We start from the raw sequence: 27,525 nt of genomic DNA, 5'->3' as shown, positions 1-27,525 counted from the left end.
GCACAGCTCTGGCCATTGTGGCCACTTGGGGAGTGAACCAGTAGATGGAAGACCTTTCTGTCGGTCTCTGCCTATGCTCTCTGTAACTCTGCCTTTTAAATAAATAAATAAATCTTTTTTAAAAAAGACTTATTTTATTTATTTAAAAGGCAGAGTTACAGAGAGAGAGAGGGAGAGCCAGACTTCCATCTGCTGGCTCACTCCACAAATAGCCACAATGGCCTGGGCTGGGCCAGGCTGAAGCCAGGAGCTTCATCCAGGTCCCTCACATAGGTGCAGGGGCTCAGGACTTGGGCCATCTTCTGCTGCCTTCCCAGGTGTTAGCAGGGAGCTGGATTAGAAGTGGAGCAGCCAGGACTAGAAGTGAAGCCCATATAGGATGCCGGTGTCACAAGTGGTGGCTTCACCATAATCCAGCCCCGATATCCCAGTTTATAAGTTACTTTTTTTCCATTATCAATATATTTGCCTTCCAATGCTTTCAAACCAGCTTGTTTCCATCCTCATTTGACAAGGGCAGTTCATCCCTATGACAGAGTTAGAAAAAGATCCATTTGGGGAAAGCACCCTCATTCCTGGTCTTGCCTTATTATGAGAGCTACTGAGAAACTGGCTTGAATACAGATTGTTCCTAATCAAGTTAATTTCCCTATAAGCGTCTTCAAACTATCAGGATTTGTACCTAACAATTGAGTTCTGCCTGAAATGGGGAAATCAGGGGGATGCTCTCACACTCGCTGGTAAACCCACCCTTATACATGTCATCTGGCTCAGTATTCTGCATACTCTGTCACAGAAGCTGGTTTGGGAATGTTCTGCTAGGCCTGAATATGGCCATACCACAAAAGCCTGGGAGCTCTTAAGAGCCCCCAGCAAGACCAATGCATAATACACATACATACTCCATTAATACAAGGGGTATTCAAAAAGTTGGTCAAAAATGTGTTTTATGAAAGACCTACCCATGGATCTTAAAATTTTTTTTAAATGAACGTAGACTTGTCTTTTAATTTCCCATGAATTTTTCTGAAGCACTCTCCTGTACACATACACACTCACAGTTTCTCTGTTTATTTTTATTGACAGTGATTTCTAAACTTGGGGTCACAACCAAGCCTTCACAGAATTAAACCTACAGAGATATATTTTGCAGTTCAGAGTTTTAAGCACTCTCAAATCTCCTACATCCCCAACACTCATTTTTTTATCATTTCATGCATTTACTTACTTACCTGATCCCTGAAAAAAGCTATTTTTGTTTTTAAAAAGTTTAACCAAGTTGGAGTTCAACAAAGCTCAGTCTTGAGCTCTTTTCCTTCCCTTTATTCTTTCCCTAGGTAATGACATCCATTTTCATGACTCTGAATATGATCTCAACATAAGGTATATTATTATCAAAGCTAACTTTTTGTTATTTTCCAGATATCAGGCACCGTCCTAAGAATATTTCATGCATTAACCCATTTAATTCTTACAAGAATCCTGAATTGGAAACTATTATTATTCTCATTTCAGAATGAAGAATTGAGGCATACAGAGATTAAGTTACTATTCCACAATCACATAGTTAGTGACAGAAAAAAATCGGAATTTGAATCAGGCAGTGGGATGGCAGAGCCCCACTCTAATCACTCTACTGCAATGCCTGCATAGCATGTATGAAAACCCAGTCTCACTTGTTTGGTCTTTTCAACTTCATTGATTCTCTGAAACTCCCCAGTGAAGCTACCCATTTGTGGAATCTGTACCCACAGCACTGCACTAGTGGAACAGTGTCAAGAGTCCATGAGAAAGCAGAAGAACTGTTTTCCTATGGTACTTCAGATATAGATGAATTAATTTAAATGTTAAATGTATTAACCATATCACCTGCTTCATTCACATTCACAAAGAACTGTGTTCTCAGAACAAAAAATACCTCATCTCTTACCTTTGATGTCTCTATGGACAATCATATTACTGTGCAAATAGTGGACACCCTCTAAAATTTGACGGGTATATTTCCTTGTCACATTCTCAGTAAGAGCTCCATACGCTTTCAATTGGTCCTTAATTGAACCCTAGGAAAAAAACAATTACAATAAAAACTGTGCTGTGGTTTGAAATGGAAAGCAATAGTAAATTTCTATTTTAAATAATTTTTTCATTTATTTATTTTATTCATATGGAAGGTAGAGACAGACAGAGAGAAAGATGGAAAGGGAGTGAATAGGAAGAGATGGAGGGACAGACAAGGAAAAGAAAAGTACTTGAGTCAGCCACCTGTTGCTTTCTACAGTGCACATTCACAGGAAGTTGAATCAAAAGTGGAGTAGCTGGGCCGGTGCTGTGGTGTAGCAGGTAAAGCTATCGCCTGCTTTACCTGCATCCCATATGGGTGCCAGTTCAAGTCCTGGCTCCTCCACTTCCAATCCAGCTCTCTGCTATGGCCTGGGAAAGCAGTGGAAGATGGCCCAAGTCCTTGGGCCCTGCACCTGCATGGGAGATCTGGAAGACACTCCTGGCTCCCGGCTTTGGATTGGCGTAGCTCCAGCTGTTACAGCCACTTGGGGAGTGAACCAGTGGAAGACCTCTCTCTCTCTCTCTCTCTCTCTCTGCCTCTCCTTCTCTGTGTAATTCTGACTTTCGAATAAATAAATAAATCTAAAAAAATAAGTGGAGTAGCCAGCACTCAAACCAGGCACTCTAATATAGGATGCAGGCATCCCAAGTGGCAACCTAACCGCTGTGCCGAATGCCCTCTCCTCAAATTCCTTTTTTAACATATCCTACTTTATGGGAATGCATGTATTTTTAAGTGAGTAAAGACACTAACAACCATATTGAAAGTTAACAGAATTAGAATGCACCCTATAGATTGGGAAGAATAACATACAAGGAATGATAGGTCACAAATCACAATTTGTAACTCCTAATGAAATTACTGACTCTAGCAATGACTATAAATCAGTTTTAAAACATTAGGTAGAAGGTTGAAAAGGAAGTGGATATTAACATATGCCATATGAACTGTAGCTCAGATTATTTTCAGGTCTGCAGGAAAAAAATTTACATTGTGGCAATTAGGATGTCAATCACCCTAAGTTAGCAGTCAAGTTTGGCATCACTACAGTGCAACAATAGGAAATCATGTCTCCTGATGGGATGCAACGCGAAGTCTACAGATGAAATAAAAACATGAAAGTTGAATCTAATTTAGACTTCACATCTAACGGAGTTTACAGGAAATAAATAAATAAAGGAAGACATTAAACAAAATACACGAAGATGCGATTTAAAAAGTCTATGAGATGGGGCTATTAACAGAAAAACTATTTCAGTCTCTTTGCTAAATCTGCATCATGTAAAATTTTATTGTTCAGGATAAAAAAAGAATTAAGGGACATAACTAACTAAATATAATGTGTGGGTATAGAATGGAAACTGGTTAGGATAATCAGCTATAATGGACATTTTTTGGAAACCTAGGAAAATCTGAGGATGAACTACTGTAATATCTATAACCTATTTTAGAATAATTTAGCAGTAATGAGCTAAAATTTCAGAAATAGATGAAGAGAACAGAAAATATTAGACAATTCTAATTTAAAACTTTTGAAATGTCCTTAACTAGGATTAACATTTGACAATCAAGGTTTTTTAATTTGTTTCCTTAACAAGACTTAACAGATTTTCAAAGAGATATATCAACTTACCCCTGGCATATATTCCATAAATATGGAAAGTGTTTTTTCCTGGGGATCCCTCAAACAGCCATAATACTGAACAATTCGCTCATGCAGCAGGTTTTTCAACAGCTGAATTTCACATTCAAGTGCATTTACTTCCTAAAAAACAGAATGCACTGTCTTTACAACACTGTTAAAAAGCAAAAAATTCCAAGTTCATGAATTATCAAGGCAATTTCACTTTAAGATATTTACTACTCAAGAAACAAATAACTTAAGATCTCAAACCAGAAACTTTAAACAGTCTTTGATGATATACTAAAGCAACATTAAATCAGATTAGGAATATGACTAAAGTATAAAGAAAGAAAATTCCATAGTACAAAGTAGATAAAAGTTACCCTTATCATCTGTTTTGCAAATAATTTGCATTAAGGAAAACCCCCAAATTCTGTATATTATGTATTTTCTTTCAGTAAAAATGCATCTTACAATGTGACAAAGTCTGTGCAGTGATTATTACCTTGCTGGTCTCAGGGCTCTCGGGGTCAAATTGAACTTGCTTAACAGCCAATTCTCTTCCGGTATCAACATCATAACAGAGGTAGACCCTGCCAAAGGCTCCTTGGCCAAGCAGTTTGCCCAATCTCCAGTTAGTTGGAGCTCGAGGTGCTGAAAAAGAACACTTCCTTAAAATGGAGTAATCAGTTGGCACATGAATAGGAACTAAATGAATATACTGCATCACTGATAATCCTTTATTAAATGTGCTTGGATATGAGGGAAAATCATTACTACCCAAATTCATAATGGTTATAACCTTTCAAGATTTTTCTCTTGGGCCAGCACCGCGGCTCACTAAGCTAATCCTCAGCCTGCGGCACTGGCACCCCAGGTTCTAGTCCTGGTTGGGGTGCCGGTTCTGTCCCAGTTGCTCCTCTTCCAGTCCAGCTCTCTGCTGTGGCCCGGGAGGGCAGTGGAGGATGGCCCAGGTCCTTGGGCCCTGCACCCGCATGGGAGACCAGGAGGAAGCACCTGGCTCCTGGCTTTGGATCGGCGCAGCTCGCCTGCCGCAACATGCCGGCCGTAGCGGCCACTTGGGGGATGAACCAATGGAAAAAGGAAGACCTTTCTCTCTGTCTCTGTCTCTCACTGTCTAACTCTGCCTTTCCAAAAAAAAAAAAATTTTTTCTCTTTTTCTCTTTAGTCAGATTTTCTGAGGATCTAAACTGACACAAGTTTCATATCCCCATGACTTGCATATTTATAATTTTTTGTGATTATAAATGTGATAGCATCTTTCAATCTAAGATGCACTAATTTTCAGATATACTATTTCTAAAGATTTATCTATTTATTTGAAAGGCAGAGTTAGAGAGAGGGTGGGAAGAGGAGAGACAGAGAGAGAAAGAGATCGAAATCTTCCATCTGCTGCTTCACTCCCCAAATGGCAACAGCAAGGGCTGGGCAAGGCTAAAACCAGCAGCCAACAGATTCTTCCAGGTCTCCCACATGGGTGGCAAGGGCTCAAGCACTTGGGTCATCTTCCACTGTTTTCCCAGGCACATTAGCACAGAGTTAGACCAGAAGTGGAGTAGCCATGATACAAACCAGTGTCTATATGGAATGCCAGTATTGCAGGCAGTGGCTTAACACACTGCGCCACAACCTGGGCCCCAAGATGCACTATTTCTTATTTACACTGCAGCAGTATTTGGAATTAGATTTTCAGCTTCTACCTGCAACACAAAAAGCTGGAAAAAGAATCATTCCCATCCTAATGATAAAAAAGTCTATGTAATTCACAAAATTATAACCTATATCAAATCTATCAGAAAACAGACTGCAGGGCAACCAACTAGCCAGGAATCCAAGGAAAAGAAGACATCTCCAAGGAGAGGTGAAATGTGAGCACTGGCTAACACAGAAAGACCCATATGGTACAGAAGGATAACTCTCCATTTTTAAGAAGTGTAGGTTATGAGAAAACTAAACCCTTAGGATCCTGTTCCACACACAAGGGTGAGTTTACACTTACTCAAAGTCTATTCTGTGGACCTCCACAGTGTACTTATGGGCAACACTACAAACTCCTCCCAAACCCTTCTCCCCTAAGAAACAGAAGTCTCAAACTGCTGGAGGAAGAGCAGCAAGCCATGTCACTTCTAGGTTACAGCTGAAAACCCACTAAGGTTAGGAGAACCAGGGTTGGAGATGAGTCCTATTCCCAATGGCCCTGACCATTAGAATTCCTGTAAACTGAAGGGTGACATTCAAAATTGCCTTCTGTGGGGAGCAACTCGGACTAGACTAAGTTACTCGAATTAAGACTTATTCTATGCATCTGCTCTCCCACAATATGGCACTGGGAGAGGAGTAAACAGCTTCTACGCAACTGCCTCCAGTTCAACCAATAAACTGTGGGACCTGCTCCTGATTGGAGGAGAGCAGCGTACTCGGCGTGTGGGTAGCAGAGTTGGGATTGGTGGAAGAGGACTATAAAGGAAAAGAGAGACAACATGCACGAGGAACATCTATCTGAAGGAACACCTGAGCAGCCCCCGAGAGTGCCGGCTGGCGGTGTGCCGCTCCCCCGCGGAAGTGGGGAAAGTGGCAGGGGGAACCGCCCTTCCACGGAGGTGGAAAGGACGGTAGCCAACCCGGGAAGAACCAGCAGCAAACCCGGGGAGGGCCGAGCAGACAAAAGAACAGCGCAGGGTCCTGTGTCGTTCCTCCGCGAAGAGGGGGAGTGACACCGTCTTTCCAAATGTGGGTTAAATGGAGTTGGTGAGCCCCAAACTTGGGCTAGAGCAGAAGGCATAGACCAGGGCAGTTATTGCCATGTATGTTGTGGACCTCAGTTTTCATTAAAGTATTTATTGGCATCAAAAAAAAATTCCTGTACCCCTGGAAGATGGGCAGAAGCAATGCGAAAACTCACTTCTGAGAAGCAGGAAGAGAGAACCTAAGAATGAAGCTGGACAGGAAAAAGAGACCCTGCCATTTCTCCTCTGCTGTCCTGGGCCAACATATAGCTGCAATATACTGATGAAGGAAGACAAGGGCACAGACAGAGCCTCCTTCACTGACAAGATAATGCACAAGAAAGGCCAGAAGCTGAAGATGCAGCAAGACCACTGAGAAAATCCCTCTAGAAATAGTACCCAGGGTAAGTCTAGAGGAATTTGATGTCAGTGCTACCCAGAGACCATAGCAACAACAAAATCCAAAGCCATCTCAATTCCTGACTAGAGTGACTCAATCCCCCATAACAAGAGCCTAGCAGAAGAGCTGTGCTTATTTCTAGGCATAAATTCTATTTACCTCAGTCTATTATGCTATACATAACATCTAGCATTCAATGTAAAATCATAAGATGCAAAAAATAAATTTAGAAAAATCTAAAGGAAGGATAATCAACATAACCAGACTCAAGAGATTCAGACAGGAAATTTAAAACAACTATGATTAACACATTAAATGCTCTAATGGAAAAGTCAGACAATATGCATGAACAGATAAATACTTTTCCAAAAAAAGACTCATTTATTTATTTATTTGAAAGGTAGAGTTACAGACAGAAAAAGATCTCTCATCCTCTGGTTTACTCCCCCAAAGTCCGCAAAGACCAGGACCAGGGTTGGGGCAAGCCAAAGCTGGGAGCCTGGAACTCCATCTGAGTCTCCTGTATGGGTCTACACACTGCTTTCCCAGGTGCTTTGGCAGGAAGTTGAATGAGAAGTGGAACAGTTGGAACTCGAACTTGCACCTACATGAGACTCGAGTGTTGCAGGCAGCAGTTTAGCCTATTGTGCCACAATGCCAGCCCTGCAGATGAATATTTTCTGAGAGACAGTTAAGGGTCAACTGAAAATGCTTGGAGTAATAAAACAAGTATAAATAATTCCTTCAACAGGATCATGAATATACTCATCAGAGTTGAGGAAAGAATCAGTAACCTGAGAATAGATGCAAAGAAATTCCCAAACTGAAACAGACACATACACATACAGACATACACGTGTGCGCCCGTGCACTGGGGGTATATGAAGGGAACAGAGGTATGAGACAATATCAAACAGTCTACTGTACAGATAATTGACATTACAAAAGAAGAAGAATGAACTAAAAGCAATACTTGAAGCGGTAATGACTGACTGATAATTCTTTCATAAAACTTAGAGAATGCAAATTGGGAACCACACACAAATCTAAACAATTTACATTCAAACTGCTGAAAAACAGAAGACAAAATTTTGAAAGCTGCCCAGGGTAGGAATAGGGGCAAACTACATACAGAAGAACAAAGATAAGAATTACAGCAGTTTTCTCCTCAGAGAGCATACAAGCCAAAAATGTCAGCACTAGGCACTTTACAAAGATAAGTGGAAAGAATGGATGAAAATGGAGCTTTAAAGTGCTGAAAGAAAAAAAAAAAAACCTATGACTGGAATTCTATACCTAGATAAAATATGCCTTTCAAAAATGAAGGGAAAATAAGTAACTGAAAGAACAAAAGATGAGAAAGAATTTATTACCAGATTTGTATTATAAGAAAGGTTAAATGCAATTCTCAAGCAGAAGGAATTTGATATCTGATTAGATGTTGGATCACACAGAAAAGGATAAACTGAAGGTATATATAAAAGCAGTACAAAGGGGCCAGCACTGTGGTGCAGCAGGTTAAAGCCACGGCGTGCAGCACCAGCATCCCCTATAGGCACTGATTCGAGTCCTGGATGCACCATTTCTGATCCAGCTCCCTGCTAATGCATCTGGGAAAGCAGCTGAGGATGGCTCAAGTCCCTGGGCCCCTACACCCTGGCTCTGGCCCAGCCTACTCCTGATCATTGCAGCCTTTTGGGAAGTAAACCAGAAGATGGAAGATTTCTCTGTCTCTCTACCTCTCTCATTGTTACTCTTTCAAATAAATAAACAAATTAAAAAAAAAAAAAAAGAGGAAGAAGTAGTAGTACAAGGGCCAGAGCTGTGGGGTAGCAGGTAAAGCTGTCACCTGTAGTGATGGTTCAAGTCCTGGCTGCTCCATTTCCAATCCAGCTCCCTGCTGGTATGTCTGGGAAAGCAGCAGAATATGGCCTGAATATTTGGGCCCCTGATCCTACATAGAAGATCCAGAGTAAGCTCCTTGCTGTTGGCTTCAACCTGGCTCAGTCCTAGTCGTGGCCATTTGGGGAGTGAGCCAGCGGATGGGAAGTATCTGCCTCTTTGTAACTCTGTCTCTCAAGTAAATAAATAAAAAAATAAAAGTACAAAGATATTACTCTGCTATTTTTTCATCACTTTAAAAGATAGCTGTCTGGGGTCAGTGCTGTGGCATAGCGGGTAAAGCTGCCACCTGCAGTGCTGGCATCCCATATGGGCACTGGTTCTAGTCCTGGCTGCTCCATTTCCTATCCAGCTCTCTGCTATGGCCTGGGAAAGTGGCCCCTGTAGCGGCGTGGGAGACCTGGAAGAAGCTCCTGGCTCCTAGCTTTGGATCCGCGCAGCTCCGGCCATTGTGGCCAATTGGGGAGTGAACCAGCGGATAGAAGACCTCTCTCTCTCTCTCTCTCTCTGCTCTCCTTCTCTCTGTGTAACTGACTTTCAAATAAATAAATAAATCTTTAAAAAAAAAAGATAGCTGTTTTAAGCAAATAGCATAGAAATGCAACGTGGGGTCATGGATGTAGAAGGTATTACAACACTAGCACAAAAGGAAGGAATACAGAATATGCAAATACTGCTGCATGAATCTTCAAGGGTGGGGAACCTTTTTTCCGCCAAGGGCCATTTGGATATTTATAACATCATTCGTGGGCCATATGAAACTATCAACCTAAAAATTAGCCTGCTACAGGTTCAGTGAATTTTGAGTCCCACTTGTGGTTGCTATGGCAGGGCCAGATCACCTGATTTCCAGGGCCTTATTATGGCTGTGGGCCAAAGGTTCCCAAGCCCTGCTTTACATGTATTGCTTACATATGGTGGGTTTTCAAAAAAATCTGAGGAAACTGTAGGGATCACAAAATTTTTTGCACCAAAATATACTTAACTTCTAATTTCATTTTCCATGAACTTTCTGAAGTACTCTTGTAAAGCACAAATACTCAGTCTGGCCTTAGTGACCATTATAATCCTATTACCACTATTTCAAGGAAGATATCCCCATTCATGTTCCTACAAATGAACTGCTCCCCATTTTCAGACTATGGCATAGTTTCTCACACACTTCATCTCCTTAACTGATGAATTTCTACCCACACTTATGACCTAGTTATTATGCTATAGACTATAATTATTTCTCCATATATCATTCTCCCCATTATACTATGTCTTATGAGGTCATGCTGAAATTTCAGTAGGAGTCACTCAACAAGGATATATGGAATGAGTGGATGAAAAAATGACTAGCTGGGTGCAGTAGGTTAATCCTCCACCTACGGCACCAGCATCCCATATGGGTGCCAGTTCTACTCCTGGCTGCTCCTCTTCCAATCCATCTCTCTGCTGTGGCCTGGGAAGGCAGTAGAGAATGGCCCAAGTCCCTGGGCCCCTGCACCAGCATGGGAGACCAGGAAGCAGCACCTGGCTCCTGGCTTTGGATCAGCACAGCTCTGGCCATTGCAGACATTTGGGGAGTGAACCAGAAGATGGAAGACCTTTCTGTCTCTCCCTCTCACTATCTGTAACTCTACCTCGCAAATAAATAAATTCTTTAAAAAAAAAAAAAAGCATAATTATCTCAAGTAATTAGCAGGAAAGCTATGCTTATAGCTCATATTCCAACCACCTTTACAAACATCATTACCTCTTTTTGAGGAGTCTGTCTCAAAGTTTGCTTGGTATTTACTCCTCTTAATACTACAAATTTTGGTGAAAATTCTGCTAAAATATGCCAATTTCTATTACTTACAACGGCTGGGTGGGCTGATGTCCATCACAGTCAAGGTAGGATTCTCTATATCACTTCCCCTTCTTCTTATTCGACTATCATCATACTCCGGGGTAAAGATACTGCTTCCACTACTGGTACTTAAGGAGTGATCAGTAGGACTGAAACTCACAGGAGACCGAAAGCTGGTCCCCTGGGTCCTTCTGGCTCTTGGAAAAGTTTTACGACCTACAAAATGAAAAACAAGAAATATTTTATACCTTTTATCAATATCCTGTACTATTAAAATATTTAAATTTGTAATGTAGGGAACTTTTGTTCTATGACTAGGCTATGAAACTGAAACAGCAGTTTGCAGGAGGCAGGGATGAGTACGGGGGATTAACAGAAATTTATTCCAACTCAAACAATCACTTAGGGTGAAATGTACACATATAAAAATAACAAAATAGGACTCTCACATTTTTGGATAAAAAGGAGAAAAATATGTTATTCTCATTTCCAATAATTTTAAAATATAAAACAAACACTGCAAAAGTTTATAGGTAGTACTTCTGTCTTTAAGGGGCAATGTGAGTATAAATTTCATCTTCAAGAAGTAATTTTCTGAATAAAATAATTTTTAAATTTCTCCTTTTAAGAGAAAGAGAAGTACGTTAAGTTGACATAAAGCTAAAATACTATCATGGTTTTATTTAAAGACCAATTTTCTCAAAAAAAATAAAAATAAAAAAAAAAGTGTCTTTTAACCAGGATACTAAGTGATTCTGAAACCAATTTATTTCTAACAGTATTACACAAATACAGGACTTTAAATTTTTTCATTTATTTTATTATTTTTGATATTTTTAACAAAGTGTTCTTAAAGTCTAATTGTCAATAACTTACCATCATTATACTCTTGGTGGTGATATGAAATATGATACCTTCTTGGATATGTTCCTCCTTTTCCAAATTTCTCAAAGATAGGGTTATCATAATCTGTTATGACAGATAAGAAAGTTTTATGTTGTATAAAAGTCAAATATTTTTAGTGATGAAAATCATATTTAAAAGTTTCTGAAGAACTAGCACTGTGGTGCAGTAGGTTAAGTTACAGCCTGCGATGCTGGATCTCATATCGGAACACCAGTTAGAGTCCTAGCTGCTCCATTTCCAATCCAGCTCCCTGCTAAATATGCCTGTGAAGGTAGCCGAAGATGGCCCAACTATTTAGATCCCTGCCACCCATGTGGGAGACCTGGATGCAGTTCCTGGTTCCTCAGCCCTGATCATTGTGGCCTTTTGGGAGTGAACCAGCACATGAAAGATCTCTTTTTCTGTGTCGCTCTGCCTTTCAAAAAATTTATTTCAAAAAATACGTAAGAAAGGAAATAACTGCCTCCCTGAGAAGCAGTTTGCCAAGCCTTTAAAAAAAAATGCTTTTGATTTAGGGGATACACATTTGGTACAGTGGTTAAGTTGTGGCTTGAGACATCTGCATTCTATATCAGAATGACTAGGTTCAAGCCCTGGCTCTGATTTCAATTCCAGCTTCCTTGTAATGTGTACCCTGGGAGGCAGCAGGTGATAGCTCAAGTACTTGGGTTCCTGCTACTCCTGTGAAACACCCAGATTCAGGTCCAGGCTCCCCATTTTGGCCTGGTTGCTGTTTTAGGCTTCTGGGGAAGGAACCAGCAGATGGGAGATCTGCCTCTCTCTCTCTGGCTCTCTGCCTTTCAAGTTTTTTAATAAATAAAATGAAAAATTTTTTTTAAATCTTTGATTTTTCGAACATTTCCCCTCTTCCTCCCAACGAAAACATTACCCAATGACACAAACAATTATAATTTATATAGTCTAACCTGAAAATTCCTGATGATTATCTGGATAGCTCTGTGCCCTAGGCATTCGTGACTTTGGATAGCTCTCTCTAAAAACAGAAAATGTCACATTAAGTTAAGAGAAAGTATATAAACAGGATATTTTAAAATCTTTAAACAGTATATCTGGTCTTTATTTCTAGGCATATAGTACCTAACATCTTTGTAATCTTTAAAGTGATAAGTGTCTTATATGCTAATAAGCTAACTGCTCCCTACCCCTTAGTAGATTTAAGATAGGGGCTGGTCATGGAAAAGACCAATACAGGGTTTGGAACTTCCATTTCCATCCACAACTTTCATAGATAGGGCCAAAGCAAAAAAGTTGAATGTCAGCTGGGTTCTATGGAGTAGCAGATTAAGCAATTCCTTGGGATGACCATATCCCGCGCATCAGAGTGCCAGTGCAAGCCCCAACTCTGCTGCTAGTGATCCAGCCCCTTGCTAATGATCCTGGAATGTAGATGACAGCACCTGATGTCAAGTTCCAGGTTGCTGGCTCCTGCCTGGCCCAGCCCTGGTTTTTGTGGGTGAACTAGGATATAGAGTATCTTCTCTGTCATTCTTACTTTCAAGTAGATGAAAATAAATAATTGTAACTTTACCTATTAAAAAAAAAAGTTGATCACCAATAACCAATGATGTATTCAATTCTGCCCATGAAATGTAGTCTCCATGAAACCCAAAAGGACAGGTTTTGGAGAGCTTCCTGTAGGTGAACACATGGAGGTTCCTAAAGAATGCTGTGTCCTGAGAGGGTCTGGAGGCTCCCCACGCCTTTCCCCACACCTGGTCCTATATTTCTCTCCCTCTGCTAATTTCTTTCCCTCAGTTCTGTGAGCTGCTCTATGTAGCAAGCTAATGGAACCCGAGGAGATGTTGTGGGAACTGAAAATTATAGTTGCTCAGCTAGATGTAGAGGTAAAACAGCCTGGGGCTTAAAACTGGCATGGCAGGAGTCATTCTTAAAGACTGATACTTCAACCTGTAGGATCTGACACTGTCTCCAGTCAGAATTAAACTGAATTAGAAGACACCTGGCTGGTGCCCACTATAACTGATTCCTTGCTTAGTTTGTGAAGAAAAATCCCACACATTTGGTAGGAGTTATTTATCTTATATCCTCAGAATATGTGCAAACAAAGGAGCTCATTCAGAAATGTTAACATACCTAAATAAAGATAAATTTTTTAAATACTTATTTGGTGCATGTAGGGGAAAAAAAAAACCCTGGCTTTTAAAATTAACTTGTAGAATATAATGGTAAAAATTATGTATTTCGCATTCACTGGTGCTTAAAAATATCTGTGTTTCAATTTAAGCTCTGCCACTTAACTGTGTAACCTTGGCAAATCAACCTGAGGTTGTTCCACATCTATAAAAAGGACATAAGTTCTAAGTCATCATAGGTAAACAGGTGAAATGTTAAGGAAAACGCCTTGCAAATATTAAGTACTCAACATGTAATTTTCTTATTACCACCTTTGATTTCTTAAATGTCTACCTTGAGGTATTTGACACAGACAGAGGCTGCATATATATGGATAAGAAAAACTTAAGTGGACATTACCACAAAATATGTAATTTTTACAGAATCTGCTGTCACACAACAATCTCAAAGGAGATTAAACAAGAAAAGATTTTAATATTCACCCATGTGTTACAAAGTGACTACCATGAACACTGTCCTTCTCAGACCAGGAGAGGGAGCACTTCTAATAAACAATTCACAGCCACAACTTGATCCCCCTCATATTCCTCAACAGCTATTTCACAAAAAAAGTTTTTAAATACTTGAAATGACAAGCAACACACTAGGCCACAATGACCAAGAATGTAAGTTATTTTGAGTCTGGTATCAGAATGAAAATAATCATGAATAGGTAGAACTCAAGAAATTTCCAAATTCAAACATACTTATGAAAACTCTGACAGCAGTTTCACACACACAGTTTTAAATGTAGGGGCCAGTGTGGTGGCACTGTGACACCAGCATCCCATTCCAGAGCGCTGATTTGCATCCTGGCTGCTTCACTTCTGATCCAGCTCCCTGCTAATGTGCCTGAGAAAGCACTTGGGTCTCTGCCATCCATGTGGAGACCTTAACAGCGTTCCAGACTCCTGGCTTCAGCCTGGCCCAGTCTTGGCCACTGCAGCCATTTGGGGAATAAGTCAGAAGGAAGGTCTCTTTCTGTCCCTTCATCACTGAACTTTTCAAGTAAATAAATCTTTATAAAAATTTTAAAATAATAATGGTAAATATATAGAAATTCTAAATGTGCATTCACTTTCAATGAACACACTTTTGGCAAGCAGAAAAAATAATAAACATACTGAATTCCTTAAGGATAAAGGATTTATCCAAGGTGGGAAAAATTCATTTGCCATTAGTGTAGACACACATCAGCTAATTATTCATCTAAATACAGCACAAAAGTTACTGATAATACATACTTACTGTACATTCATTTATCCACAACTATTAAAAAAAAACAAAAATATTATCAATTACCCATCCAAAGGACTATCAAGTGATGGACAACTTCCTGAGCCAGAATTTTCAGGACTGCTTAAAGATAATGGATCCAGCATCTAGGAAAACAATAGAGTTCTGCCATGATTTGATCTGACATAACCCAAAGCTGCCTTTTTAAAATTGCTCTATTGAGGTGTAATTTACATAACATAAAACTCATCCATCCAAAGTACACATTTCAATGGCTTTTAGTAATACTGTAATACTGAGAGTGTGCCACCCTCACCATAGCTTTAGAACATTTTCAGTACCTCCAAGAGAAATCCCATCCCAAAAAGGTCTCTTGTACGTAAACCACAACTTCAAAACTTCTTAAAAGAAAATACACTTTCTCTAGAAACTATTAGCTAAATAATAAAAATTTAAAACACATTACATATTTTTGTCTCCTTAAAACTGAATAACAGCCCCACCCAAATGGAATCTGGATAATAAGGCGACTGCTACCTCATTACAAAATGTAAACTACTGTAGCTATGCAAGCACCCAGTGCAATGTTAAGTATACCTGTTTTATCTACTGAAATGTTCCTGTATTTTAAAAAATGTTTTTACTTCATAAAATTTGTAGTTTTACTCTTTCAAATGTCAAAAAATATCAATATTAGCTAATGCTAGGATTTCAAAACAAAACTTTTGTTAATTTATTCTTCTGTGAATAAGCAATATAAGAAAATCAGTCTTAGTCCAGCTTTCTTTATACATTAATTGATACAGAACACCTCAGTGGGCAGTTTCCTTTAAGAAGGCAGAAGTGAGCCTGGAGAAAAGGTCACACATACATACACACACACACACACACACTCTCTCTCTCTCTCTCTCCCTACCAAATCACACCGCACCTGACAATGTATCTGAACAAAAAGGAAAGCAACATCAAGCTTCTGCTTACTTGGTCCATGCTCTCTGGAATGAACTCTCCTTCACTGTTGATGCTAGTGAATGACCCGTTCCGGGCAACCTGGTGTAATTCATCTGGAATGTATCCTGGGGGAGGGGAGCTTCTGTCTCTACTAGTGGAACCTCAAAGGAGAAAAATTACGTGCATTTTTATAAATACCAGCAAGGAAATAAAATTTTGTTTTAACTGAATAGGTTGTATTTCTGAACTACATCAAAAGCAATTTTAGCAAATGAATCCAGTGTTTGTTAAAACTTAACAGAATGCTTATGTTTGTAAAACTAGAAATGTTTCTGTGCTCTTCATAAGCTCCCACCCTACTCCCTGTAATATTCAGTTAATACTTATTAGGTAGTACGTTCTCCTGAGTGCTGACAGCTGTATCATGGGCTGATAATGCACATTTTTAGATATGCTTGATATGCTGCTTCTGAACTTCCAGAGGCCACTGGTACCGTAGCACATGCTAGCTGTTAACCTAACTGATGGGCGGCATTATGATACAGTGAAAGGATAAGGGCTCTGGAGTATTCCAGTGTACATCCCCACCTCTGGCTATTTACCAGCAGCTATGTCTTTGCATAAATTACACAATCTTCATTAGCCCATTTCCCTCATCTGCAAACATGAAAATAAAACTCTTCTGTGCATGGGTGTTGTGATCACAAAATCATTCATAATGAACATGGTCTATGCATATTTGGCTCAGTGATATTCTTTCCATTCACTCTCTTTAATCTTTAGAAATCTGAAGTGAAATTACTTCTTTGTCATTTAGCCCTATGTAAGAGTATTTATAATTTTCAATCTTGCATTTTATTTTGGGGTACTTAAAAATCAGGCTTTTTCTGTGGCAAATCTTATTCCTGGAATTCAAATTTATTAGTAGTTTAGAAAAATAGATGAGCAAGAGTTGTGCTTAAGCTTGCAACACCAGCACCCTATATGAACACCAGTTCATGTCCCAGCTGCTCTTTTTTTTAAAAGAGTTATTAATTTATTTGAAAGGCAGAGTTAGAGAGAGGCAGAGGCAGAGAGAGAGATCTTCCATCCACTAGTTAACTCCCCAAATGGCCCCAATGGGCTGGAGCTGGGTGGATCCGAGGGCCAGGAGCCTGGAGATGCTCCCAAGTCTCCCACATGGGGTGCAGGGGCCCAAGCACTTGGGCCATCTTCTACTGCTTTCCCAGGCTGTAAGAGAGAGCTAGATCAGAAATGGGGCAGCAAGGACTTGAACTAGCACCCATATGGGATGTGGCACTGCAGGTGGTGGCTTTACCCACTACACCACAGCATCCTCCCCACCTCCAGTTGCTCCACTTCTGATCTAGCTTCCCCTGGGAAAGCAGCAGAAGACAGCCCAAGTACTTGGGTCCTTGACATACATGTGAGAGATCCAGAAGGAGTTCCTGACTCCTGGCTTGGACCAAGCCCTGCTCTGGTCATCAAGGTCATTTGGAGAGTGAACCAGCAGCAGTGTGTGTGTGTGTGTGTGTGTCTCCCTCTATCTCTGTAACTCTGCTTTTCAAATGAGTACACACATCTTTAAAAAAAAATTTTATTCGAGGGGCCAGCGCTGTGGCATAGTAGGTTAAGCCTCCACCTGTGGCACCAGTATCCCATATAGGCAATGGTTCAAGTCCTGGCTGCTCTACTTCTAGCCCAGCTCTCTACTAATGGCCTGGGAAAGCAGTGGAAGATAGCCCAAGTGCTTGGGCCCCCCCACCCATGTGAGAGACTCAAAGGAAGCTCCTGGTTCCTGGCTTTGGATCAGCCCAACTCTGGTTGTTGCTGCAATTTGGGGACTGAACCAGCAGTTTGAAGACCTTTCTCTCTGTCTCTCCCTCTCTCTGCCTGTAACTCTGCCTCTCAAATAAATAAGTAAATCTCTAAAAAATTTTTTTCATTCAAAAAGCAGGTAGACAGACAGAGCTGCCACCTGCTAATTCACTCCCCAAATGCCTATAAAGACTCAAACCAGGAGCCAGGAACTCAATTCAGTTCTCCAATGTAGGCAGCAGGAATTGAATTGCTTGAGCCATCACCACCACCTTCCATGGTCTGCATTGGTGGGGAGCTGGAATCACCAACCTGGAACTGGGCATCAAACACAGACACTCCAAATAGGACTCAGATGTACTAAGTAATGTCTAAAATGATAGGCAAATGTCAGCCCAAGTCAAATTTAAGGCAAAAGGGCTTTAGCCTTATATAAAGGGGTCATTTTAAATGAATGCCAGCATTCATTAGTGAGACAGGCAGAAAAACAGCAAGGTACATATCAAGGGAAGCACATAAAAGAAATCACCTACACTTCTCTGTAAAATGATTAGAGGCTGAACTTTGAGTCAGTGTCAATTTAGGTTCTACAAATAACTATAGCCACAAAGATGATATTGGGCCCTATTGTTTTTATTCTTTCATAAATCCTTATTTATAAAAGATCAATATATTTAATTACTAAAAGGAGACAGGGAAGAAAAATGGTTATGAAAACCCCTTTATCTTCTAACTTGACGGCCCATTTGTCTTCACTCTTGTTAGTAATGGATCTATCAGTCCACACTTGCCTCAGATCTTTACACTGGCCTACACCTCCACCCCAAAGGAAGATTTCCTCTTGCTTCCCTTTATGAAGAGAATTAAAGGTAATAATTACCAATAATCAAGGAAAAACAGTAATGGTCATATGTATGTATCAAAGCCATTCCAAGTTTAAAGTAACGCCAATAAAAAACTAGTGATTCTATATAATTTCCAGTTTCTTCTTCCTCTGGCACTTAAGTCAAACAACAAGAACATTTATTAGTAGATTAAGGTATTTGGTAGAATTTTAATTCAAAATGAATTCAAAATGTCAATTCAGCTGGGGCATTTAACTTGCTCTGTCTAATGCGATGAAAATGAACTGGCAACTTACTTCAAAATATAGGTATTATAAAGTGGTAAGAAACAGATAAAGAAATGCACAACTAAGAGTAGTCATGCTTTCCAGAGTCAGCAGTATAGAGTACTTTACAAGAGTTCTCTCAACAATCCAATGAGTTAAAGACAAATTTACTGGTCTGATGGCTGCTGGGTTAATTAGAGTGCTCAATGATTCAGATACCAGCTTTCTTACCTATCACAGACAGTCGTTTTTTCCTTTCTGCTCCAAATACTGTGTTATCCAAATCTTCTAGTGATGTTAATGGTTCTACAGTAGTAGCCTACAGAGGATAAGTGACAATTTTAATGTTATTCTTCCCCTTCAGGACTTTTAAATAGAATCCTCTTCCCTACCAAACACAATCTAGCTATTCTATATTGTTTATGGGCCTTAGCAAACCTTACACTCTTTGAAACTTTTATTCTAACATAATTCTTCCCAAACTGTCAGTTTCTGTTAGCTTCACATACTCAAAATATTATACTTATTTGTAATTTTTGACTTGTAGTTTTGAAGAGCAAAGTTATTGAAACAATAGCAATTAAAGTGTGTACTTTTACATTTATTCATATTGAAAATACAGTGATGATTACATAATGTAACTATTTCAAACATTGGATTTTATAGGCTTAAATCCCACAATTATTAAGAAAAAATTCCAATTCCTACCTGTGCATTACCATTTATTACAAGCAATATTTTGAGGCTCTTCATATGAATACTACGATCCAACAGTTCCACAGCTTTATCCAAGTCATCTTGGGTAGTTAGTGGAATTACCAACTAAACAAAAAGGAACATAAAGAATCATACAGCCATCTCATCAGGTCAAGCTCTCCCATGGTTATCCCCATTACTAGGGCATTAAAAATTTCAAAATACCTTGCTCTTTGATTTGTTACTACAATGACAGTCTGAATAAGCACATGACTCTATATTGTTTTGCTCTCCCCATGCTGCTACCAGTAAAATCCCAGAATAGATACAGCTAAATATTTTTAAATTTAGCTGTTAATTACATAAAGATTAATTTTCTAAGATTCTTCCACAATATTGCCAAATATAACTTACAAAATATTCATCCCCAAATGACATTAAGGAGTACAACACAAACTGTATAAAATAAAGGTATGATTTTTCATCTGCACAGATGAAACTCTCAGTGCTTTTTCCAATAGTAAACACAGATTTGCGCTCATGCCCAGTGTGCTCCTTGACACACCAACACCCACAGCATCTGTGACAGCTGCCATAGAGAACTGCCACAAGCAACCTACATGCCATCTGCAGTCCACCTGGGGTTTGCCTCTCTGACCCTGCTGGCCTGAGCACTGTTCTTGCAAGAAACCAAATGGGTCAGTCATCCCATCAACTCTAAATGTGGAAATCTGCTTTCATCAATTGTCTCATGGATCAGCTATTACAGAGGACAAAAGCACCAAAGAGGTCTGTGAGAAAAAGTATGATGCATACATTTTAAGAAACTCAAAAATACTTTTAAAATGTCAACTTAGTAGTTCAAGAAGACTGTCAATAACTCCAAAGTACATTCAACTTTATTGAAAGACAAACAGAAGTAAACAAATGAACGTATTCCACTTGCCCTTATTAGTAGAGTCTATGAGTCACTCAAATTGAAGGCCTACATAGTTTGGGATTCCCTACAATACCTTGTGAACAAGGACCTATGCACATTAGCAATAACTACAGAGCACAGCAAAGAGAAAAGACTTGGTAAATGTTATTTAATAAATATCATGTAGGGGAAGAAGGCACTTCAGGAACAGTGGGTTAAGCCATATCCTATGACACTGGCATCCCATATAGCACTGGTTCAAATCCTGGCTGCTCCACTTCTGATCCAGCTTCCTGCTGACATGCCTGGAAAAGCAGCAGAAGATGGTTCAAGTGCTTGGGCCCCTGCCACCCACGTGGAAGACCCAGATGGAGTTCCAGGCACTGGCTTCAGTCAGACTCAGACTCAGCCAACTGCAGCTATTTGGGGAGTGAAACAGTAGATGGAAGATGGATCTCTTTCTCTGTCTTTCAAATTAATAAATACATCTTAAAAAATAAACAGATAGATAACCCAGAGGTGAAAGGTGAAAGTTTGATGTGCATCCAAACCCACTAACTAGCAGGGCATACATTCATTCTCTATGATTTCTTTATGAGAAACACCCTTGTTTTAAGAACCACAAAGGACTACCATGAATTCCATCACACAGTCTGCTCACATTTACTAACTCAACACCTACAACCTAAGTCCCAACTTCTGTCTGAGGCTAATTTCATACTACAAGTTACCCAGCCACTGGACTCTGTTTTCCTTTTAAGAATTTGTTCCTAATGAAAAAATAATTATTAACTAATATTACACAAGTCTGATCTATTTATCTGCTTAATAAATTCCTTTCCTTCTCCTACCAGTTATGAATCAAATGGGCAATTTTGCTCCTCTCATTAATCATCTTTTTTATAGTCCTGATGTGATTATCCCTATGTTCTAAGGTCACCTATTACAAACAGTAAAATCCAGAATGAGAGTCAAGAACAAGTCCTGGCTTATCTAAATTATAGTAAATAAAACAGAATTTTCATGCTTCACAAATTCATTTCAGTATTATTCACGCAATCTCCCTTCAGCTAATTTTTGATATGTTATGTTAATATAAATCCTTTCCACAAAAGAAAAAAAATTAGTTCAAGAACACAAGGAATAGAACTTAAATTTGAAATAAGTGAATTATCTTCTTGACTTTACACAGTGAAATATGAAAATAGCCCATAGATTTTCTTGTTCTCATCTAAACTGAGAAAGAGTTCAGAAAATCTCCCACAAGAACAACTACAGTCAGCATCTTACTAGAAAAAACAAATCCAATCAAGCTTCAAATTCCTGGTTATTTCAATTCTGGTGAACCATAAGTTTATACGGTAATAGTTCATTTTGGGCCAGCACTGCAGCTCACTAGGCTAATCCTCTGCCTATGGCGCCGGCACACCGGGTTCTAGTCCCGATTGGGGCGCCGGATTCTGTCCCGGTTGCTCCTCTTCCAGTCCAGCTCTCTGCTGTGGTCTGGGACTGCAGTGGAGGATGGCCCAGGTCCTTGAGCCCTGCACCCGCATGGGAGACCAGGAGGAAGCACTGGCTTCTGGCTTCAGATCAGCGCAGTGTGCCAGCCGTAGCGGCCATTTGGGAGGTGAACCAACAGAAAAGGAAGACCTTTCTTTCTGTCTCTCACTGTCTAACTTTGCCTTTCCAAAAAATAAAAAATAAAAAAAAAAGTTCACTTTGAACAGCATGAATGATACTGTACCAGAAATAAGTAAATAAGTGGAATAATATGCAGTATACATGAATTTTTTATTTGTCTACAGGTACACAAAACTAACACCTCTTGTAAGATTTTCCTTAGGGCCTGGAGCTGTGGTGTAGTAAGTTACGCATCCACCTGTGGAGTTGGTATCCCATATGGGTGCCAGTGTGAGTTCCGGCTGCTCCATTTCCAATCCAGCTCTCTGCTATAGCCTGGGAAAGCAGTAGAAGATGGCCCAAGTCCTTGGGTTCCTGTACCAGCATGGGAGACCCGGAAGAAGCTCCTGGATCCTGGATTCCAATCAACCCAGCTCTGGTGGTTGTGGCCATTTTGGGAGTGAAATAGCGGATGGAAGACTTTTTTCTCTCTCTCTCCGCCTATGCCTCTCTGTAACTCTGCCTCTCAGATAAATAAACAGATCTTAAAAAAAAAAAAGAAACTGCAAGGCATCACTATAGTATAGTACTCGTCCCTTTGTGGATATTAAATGTTTGGGTTATGGATTTTTACTTTCTCAAAATATTTTCATCTCTGAGCTGTACGTGGTTTCTTTAGACAAGCTACATTAACATTTTCTTTTGCTTTAACTATTTAAAATCTAATATATTTAAGTATTTTATTTACACTTTTTAAAATGTTATCTATTTATTTGCAAGGTAGTTACAGAGAGAGGCAGAGGCAGAGAGAGAAAGTCTTCCAATTGCTGGTTAACTCCCCAGTTGGCCACAGCAGCTGGAGCTGAGCTGATCCGAAGTCAGGAGCTAGGAGCTTCTTCCAGGTCTCCCATGCGAGTGCAGGGACCCAAGGAGTTGGGCCATCCTTCACTGTTTTCCCAGGCCACAGCAGAGAGCTGGATCGGAAAAGGAGCAGTGGGGACTCAAATCAGAGCCCATATGGGATTCCGGCTCCATGTTAGCGCACTATGCCACAGCATGGACCCCTTGCACTATTTTTTTTAACACTGATAAAGCACCTTCACATGTTTTCTTGCATTAATTTTTACTAAGCTGTCTGCTATCACTCTATCCCCACTCCACTTTATTTTTAAATTTTATTTATTTATTTGAGAGGTGGAGTTACAGAGAGAGAGAGTGACAGAGACAGAGACAGAGACAGAGAGACACTGATTCACTCCAGAAATTGCCCCAAGAGCCAGAGCTGGGCTGATCCGAAGCCAGGAACCAGGAGCCAGGAGCTTCCCCAGGGTCTCCCAACGTGGCTACAGGAGCTCAAGCACCTCGGCCATCCTCAGTTGCTTTCCCAGGCCATAGTAGAGAGCTGGATTGGAAGAGGAGCAGCCAGGACCTGAACCAGTGCCCATGTGGGATGCCAGTACTGCAGGCAGAGGCTCAGCCCACTATGCCACACCGCAGGCCCCATGGCACTTTTCCTATTTCTGAAACACACACATCTTTTCCTCCTTAGGGTCTCTATATGCACTGCTCTCAAGCCACTCTCCCAATCAGCAAGGATCTTTGTCTGAAACTCTTTGTAGGATCAGTTTTTCATACTTAAGAGTCTCAGTATATTCTGTAGACAAATGAAAAACTCACTTATACCACATATCATCCCACTTACACAAATATTTCTGGCATTGCTTTTCTTTAATATTATAAATAGGACATCTTCTGCCTTTGCTTTTATTCTTCATCACAATACTTTATACATTTCCTTCAAAGAATTTCCTATGTTTGAACAACCCACTTATCAGTCGTCTGCTTCTATACTAGTCTACAATGTTTCCTCTGTGAGGAGCTGCAATTCCTAACTCATTATATTAGGCTTCAAAAATCCAGTGATTATTTTGTAAAGACAAGAAACTAAAATAACTACTAAATCATTCTTGTAAATTTTAAGATCACAAGACCTCACAAAGAACTTTAGAGTTCTCTGCGGTGGTCATGGGCACTGGCATTTCAGCCGGGTTTAACTTGAAGGAATCATACAGCGTGGATGTCATTGGGACACTTCCTTTGGGGCCATTAGCAGAGAGCTGGATTGGAAGAGGAGCCAGGACTCGAACCAGCACACATATAGGATGCAGGCACTGCAGGCAGAGGCTTAATCCCGTATACCACAGCACCGGCCCCACACTGTATTTTAAACCTCAAATCAGTAAATTGGTATCATGAACGTGTCACTAGCAATGATTCAATGTAAAGCTTTAACACAGTAAAAAAAAAAAAAAAAAAACAAACAAAAAAAAAACTCAAAGACTGAAAGAAACCTTAAAGATCATCCAGCCCATCCTAATTTTACAAAAGACTAAAAAGGGATTGCCCCAGAATACAAAGCTCCTTAGTGTCAGGCAAGCATTCAACATCACATGTATTAATTCCTAAACATAAGCTTACATTGCTAATCATGTCATAACCAACACTAAAACAATCTTTTATGTTTTAACTAAACTGTTAAGACTGCCAAAGCTCTAATGTCTATAAACAAGTGTAGAATATGAGAATAGTCCATCCAGAGTACAAATTAAGTATAAGACCAAATTTCAATGTAATATATATTTCTTTCTATAATAGATTATCCATTCACTCACATTCCCAGTAATACCTTCTATTATTTTCTATAATAGCAAAAATTTCAATCAGCTAAAATTCACAAATATCCATGAGAAATTCCTGACATATCATATACTTATCAATCCCTAAAAAAAAAATCCTAAACACAGTCTTATAAACATAATACTTCCCAAAATAAGTACTAAAAATTAAATTATACATGATTACCTCGTTATTGGTATAATGTAGATCCATAGACTGTCCAAAGGCAATTTTAGCTTTAGACCTCAGATCTTCCAGTTTAACTGGTCTGGGGAACTGAAGGATTCTATATGGGAAGAATTTTAAAATATTTTTATTTTCTTAGACATAAATAATATACTGGTAGTTACCTCATTAGATAAAAAATGAAACTACATAAATGCTCACTTTTGTTAAACATCAAAACAGATTTTAAAAAAAATATGTATTACATATGTAAGTATCCGAGAGACAAAAGAGAGAGTGAGCAAGCTCCCATCTGCTAGGTTATTCCCCAAATGCCCACAGTGGCCAAGATTCAGCCAAGCCAAGGTTACGAACCAGGCACACTACCCAGTATTCCCTTGTGGATGGCAGGGGCTCCAGTACTTGGGCCATCTTCTGCTGCTTTCCCAAGCACATTAGTAGGGAACTGGATTGAAAGTAGAACAGATGTGGCTCAGACCAGTTCTCCAATATGAGATGCCTGCATTGAAGGTAGCTGTGCTACTATGCCAGCCCCCAGGAAATTTCCTTTTGAAAATTTGTATTAGAGAGAACAAACTTCAAAGTTTTTTGAGCTTTGTATTAAAAATCTGTGCACTTGATCAAATTGTTAAAGGGTTAGGAATTTGGTCTAGTGTTAAGATGCCAGTTAGGATGCCCCATCCTACCTTAGGGTGCCTGGGTTCAATTCCTGGCCCTAGTTTCTGATTAACTTCCTGTTAATGCAGTTACTTGAGCCATCAGCACTGCCTCCTAAGATCTGCACATGAACTATCTCTGTTGCTATGTCTGCCTACCTCTGTCTCTCACTCTCCCTTTCAAATAAATAAATACTTTATTTTAATTTTAAAAATAAAGAAAGTGATTCTTTGGGGATTCAAATTTTGATGACTTTATCCTTATCCTCAACATTTTTGGGCATATGTCTCATGTAAGCATAACTCCAAAATAAATATTTTAAATGACTAAAATTTGTAATCCATGTTTTAGTATTTTCTTCCTATGTCTCAAAAGACTGGCCTGTACTGTGATCCGAGAGCATATTCTGCAAACCTGAAGACTGCCATACTAGCCCAGACACTCCAAAAGAGACAGCATGTCTGCTGTGTTCATATTACCCCTTCTAGGCCTGTCATAAGTAGGTACTCAATAAGTAGTAGTAAACTAGGTTTTTAGAATTGGGAGAACATACATTAAAGAATCTTAACAAGGAAAGCCAATTTGATAACAATTATATGATTATTATCTAGTATACTCACCTTTTTTTAGTGTTTTTGTATAAAACACACTTAGACCTTCAAGTCATATGATTTATGAACTATGTTAAACTCCCTAAAACAGGCTTTTCATTAACTTAATGGAAAACTCATAGCAGAAATGAAATCCTATCTTCTCTAACTCCTGTAGTTTTTATTAGCAATTTTGTTATCAACTATAACTACCACCACTTTTGTACTGAGCTACAAATACCAAGAGGAAGACTAGGTTTAAATCTCTGCTAAATAATTTATAGTCACTGTTCTAACTCAGTGTCCCCAACATTACTAATGAAATACATAGTCTCTGGAGAATAATCAAAATTGTGAACATTAAGTCCATAAATTCTATATAGCACAGAGGGATGATACAATTATGGGAAGGAGAAATCTTTAATTTCCACTGAGTAAAAATAAAATGGAATTATGATATTTAAAGCTGCCTTGTTCAGTGACCTTATTTCTCTTCTCTTCTAATACTGAAAAGTAAAATCATTAATCATTTCTAATATCAAGCCTAAAATTTTGACAGATTCTATTTTGTAGTCCAAGCACATGTTACATATTACCAAGTACCACTCCATTCTCAATTTATAAGCCACGAAATTTCAAACAAAATTGGAAAGAACCTCGCTAATCAGTACACAGGCTTGATTAAATCAATTAAATGCCATGTAATGTTTTCTTCCTTACCTTTTTTCTCCTCTGTGTTCAAATTTGACCCGGACATCATTCTGTAATGAATTGACAAGTCAGTCATCTAATCATTCAAAGATCAGATAAAATTTTTAACATTTCTAAACAAATTTTTCTTAGCCACTCATTTAAAATACAGCAGAAGGGCAAAGATTTTTCATTTTCAGTATCAGCTCCAATCAATTGACAGTGTCTGTCAAAAAGGTGAGATGAGAATTATATGTTTCTGGCCGGCGCCAAGGCTCAATAGGCTAATCCTCCATCTGCAGCACCGGCACACCAGGTTCTAGTCCCGGTTGGGGCCCCAGATTCTGTCCCGGTTGCCCCTCTTCCAGGCCAGCTCTCTGCTGTGGCCAGGAAGTGCAGTGGAGGATGGCCCAAGTCCTTGGGCCCTGCACCCCATGGGAGACCAGGAAAAGCACCTGGCTCCTGGCTTCGGATCAGCGCGGTGCGCTGACCGTGGCAGCCATTTGAGGGTGAACCAACAGAAAAAGAAGACCTTTCTCTCTCTCTCTCTCTCACTGTCCACTCTGCCTGTCAAAAAAAAAAAAAAAAAAAAAAAAAAAAGAATTAAAGAATTATATGTTTCTGACTCTGGACTCAACAGGAAAGAGCTCCAGGATCTACTTAATGAAGGCATTAAGACTATTAGGCATTTGCAGGTCCTGTTGCAGGGAATGTGGAATACTGTACTTATACTTTTCATGCTG

General features: G+C 39.5%; 1 protein-coding gene across 1 annotated transcript in view; it reads right to left on the bottom strand.

The window, feature by feature from the left end:
- Positions 1 to 27,525, bottom strand: part of MAP3K2 (mitogen-activated protein kinase kinase kinase 2) — an 87,804-nt gene that overhangs the window by 9,369 nt on the left and 50,910 nt on the right. Inside the window, exons 4-15 of the mRNA XM_008258427.5 lie at positions 26,813 to 26,853; positions 24,846 to 24,945; positions 19,457 to 19,570; positions 18,980 to 19,067; positions 15,850 to 15,980; positions 14,935 to 15,014; positions 12,405 to 12,472; positions 11,449 to 11,541; positions 10,582 to 10,788; positions 4,192 to 4,340; positions 3,696 to 3,827; positions 1,931 to 2,060 (exon numbers count right to left, since the gene is read on the bottom strand). Coding sequence (XP_008256649.2) covers positions 1,931 to 2,060; positions 3,696 to 3,827; positions 4,192 to 4,340; positions 10,582 to 10,788; positions 11,449 to 11,541; positions 12,405 to 12,472; positions 14,935 to 15,014; positions 15,850 to 15,980; positions 18,980 to 19,067; positions 19,457 to 19,570; positions 24,846 to 24,945; positions 26,813 to 26,853 — 1,333 coding nt within the window. The remainder of the gene's footprint in view (positions 1 to 1,930; positions 2,061 to 3,695; positions 3,828 to 4,191; positions 4,341 to 10,581; positions 10,789 to 11,448; positions 11,542 to 12,404; positions 12,473 to 14,934; positions 15,015 to 15,849; positions 15,981 to 18,979; positions 19,068 to 19,456; positions 19,571 to 24,845; positions 24,946 to 26,812; positions 26,854 to 27,525) is intronic.

The sequence above is a fragment of the Oryctolagus cuniculus genome, chromosome 3, assembly GCF_051225735.1.
Source record: "Oryctolagus cuniculus isolate XC-2025 breed Fujian yellow rabbit chromosome 3, ASM5122573v1, whole genome shotgun sequence".
Classification (NCBI taxonomy): domain Eukaryota; kingdom Metazoa; phylum Chordata; class Mammalia; order Lagomorpha; family Leporidae; genus Oryctolagus; species Oryctolagus cuniculus.
This window is presented reverse-complemented; position numbering and strand designations above follow the sequence as displayed.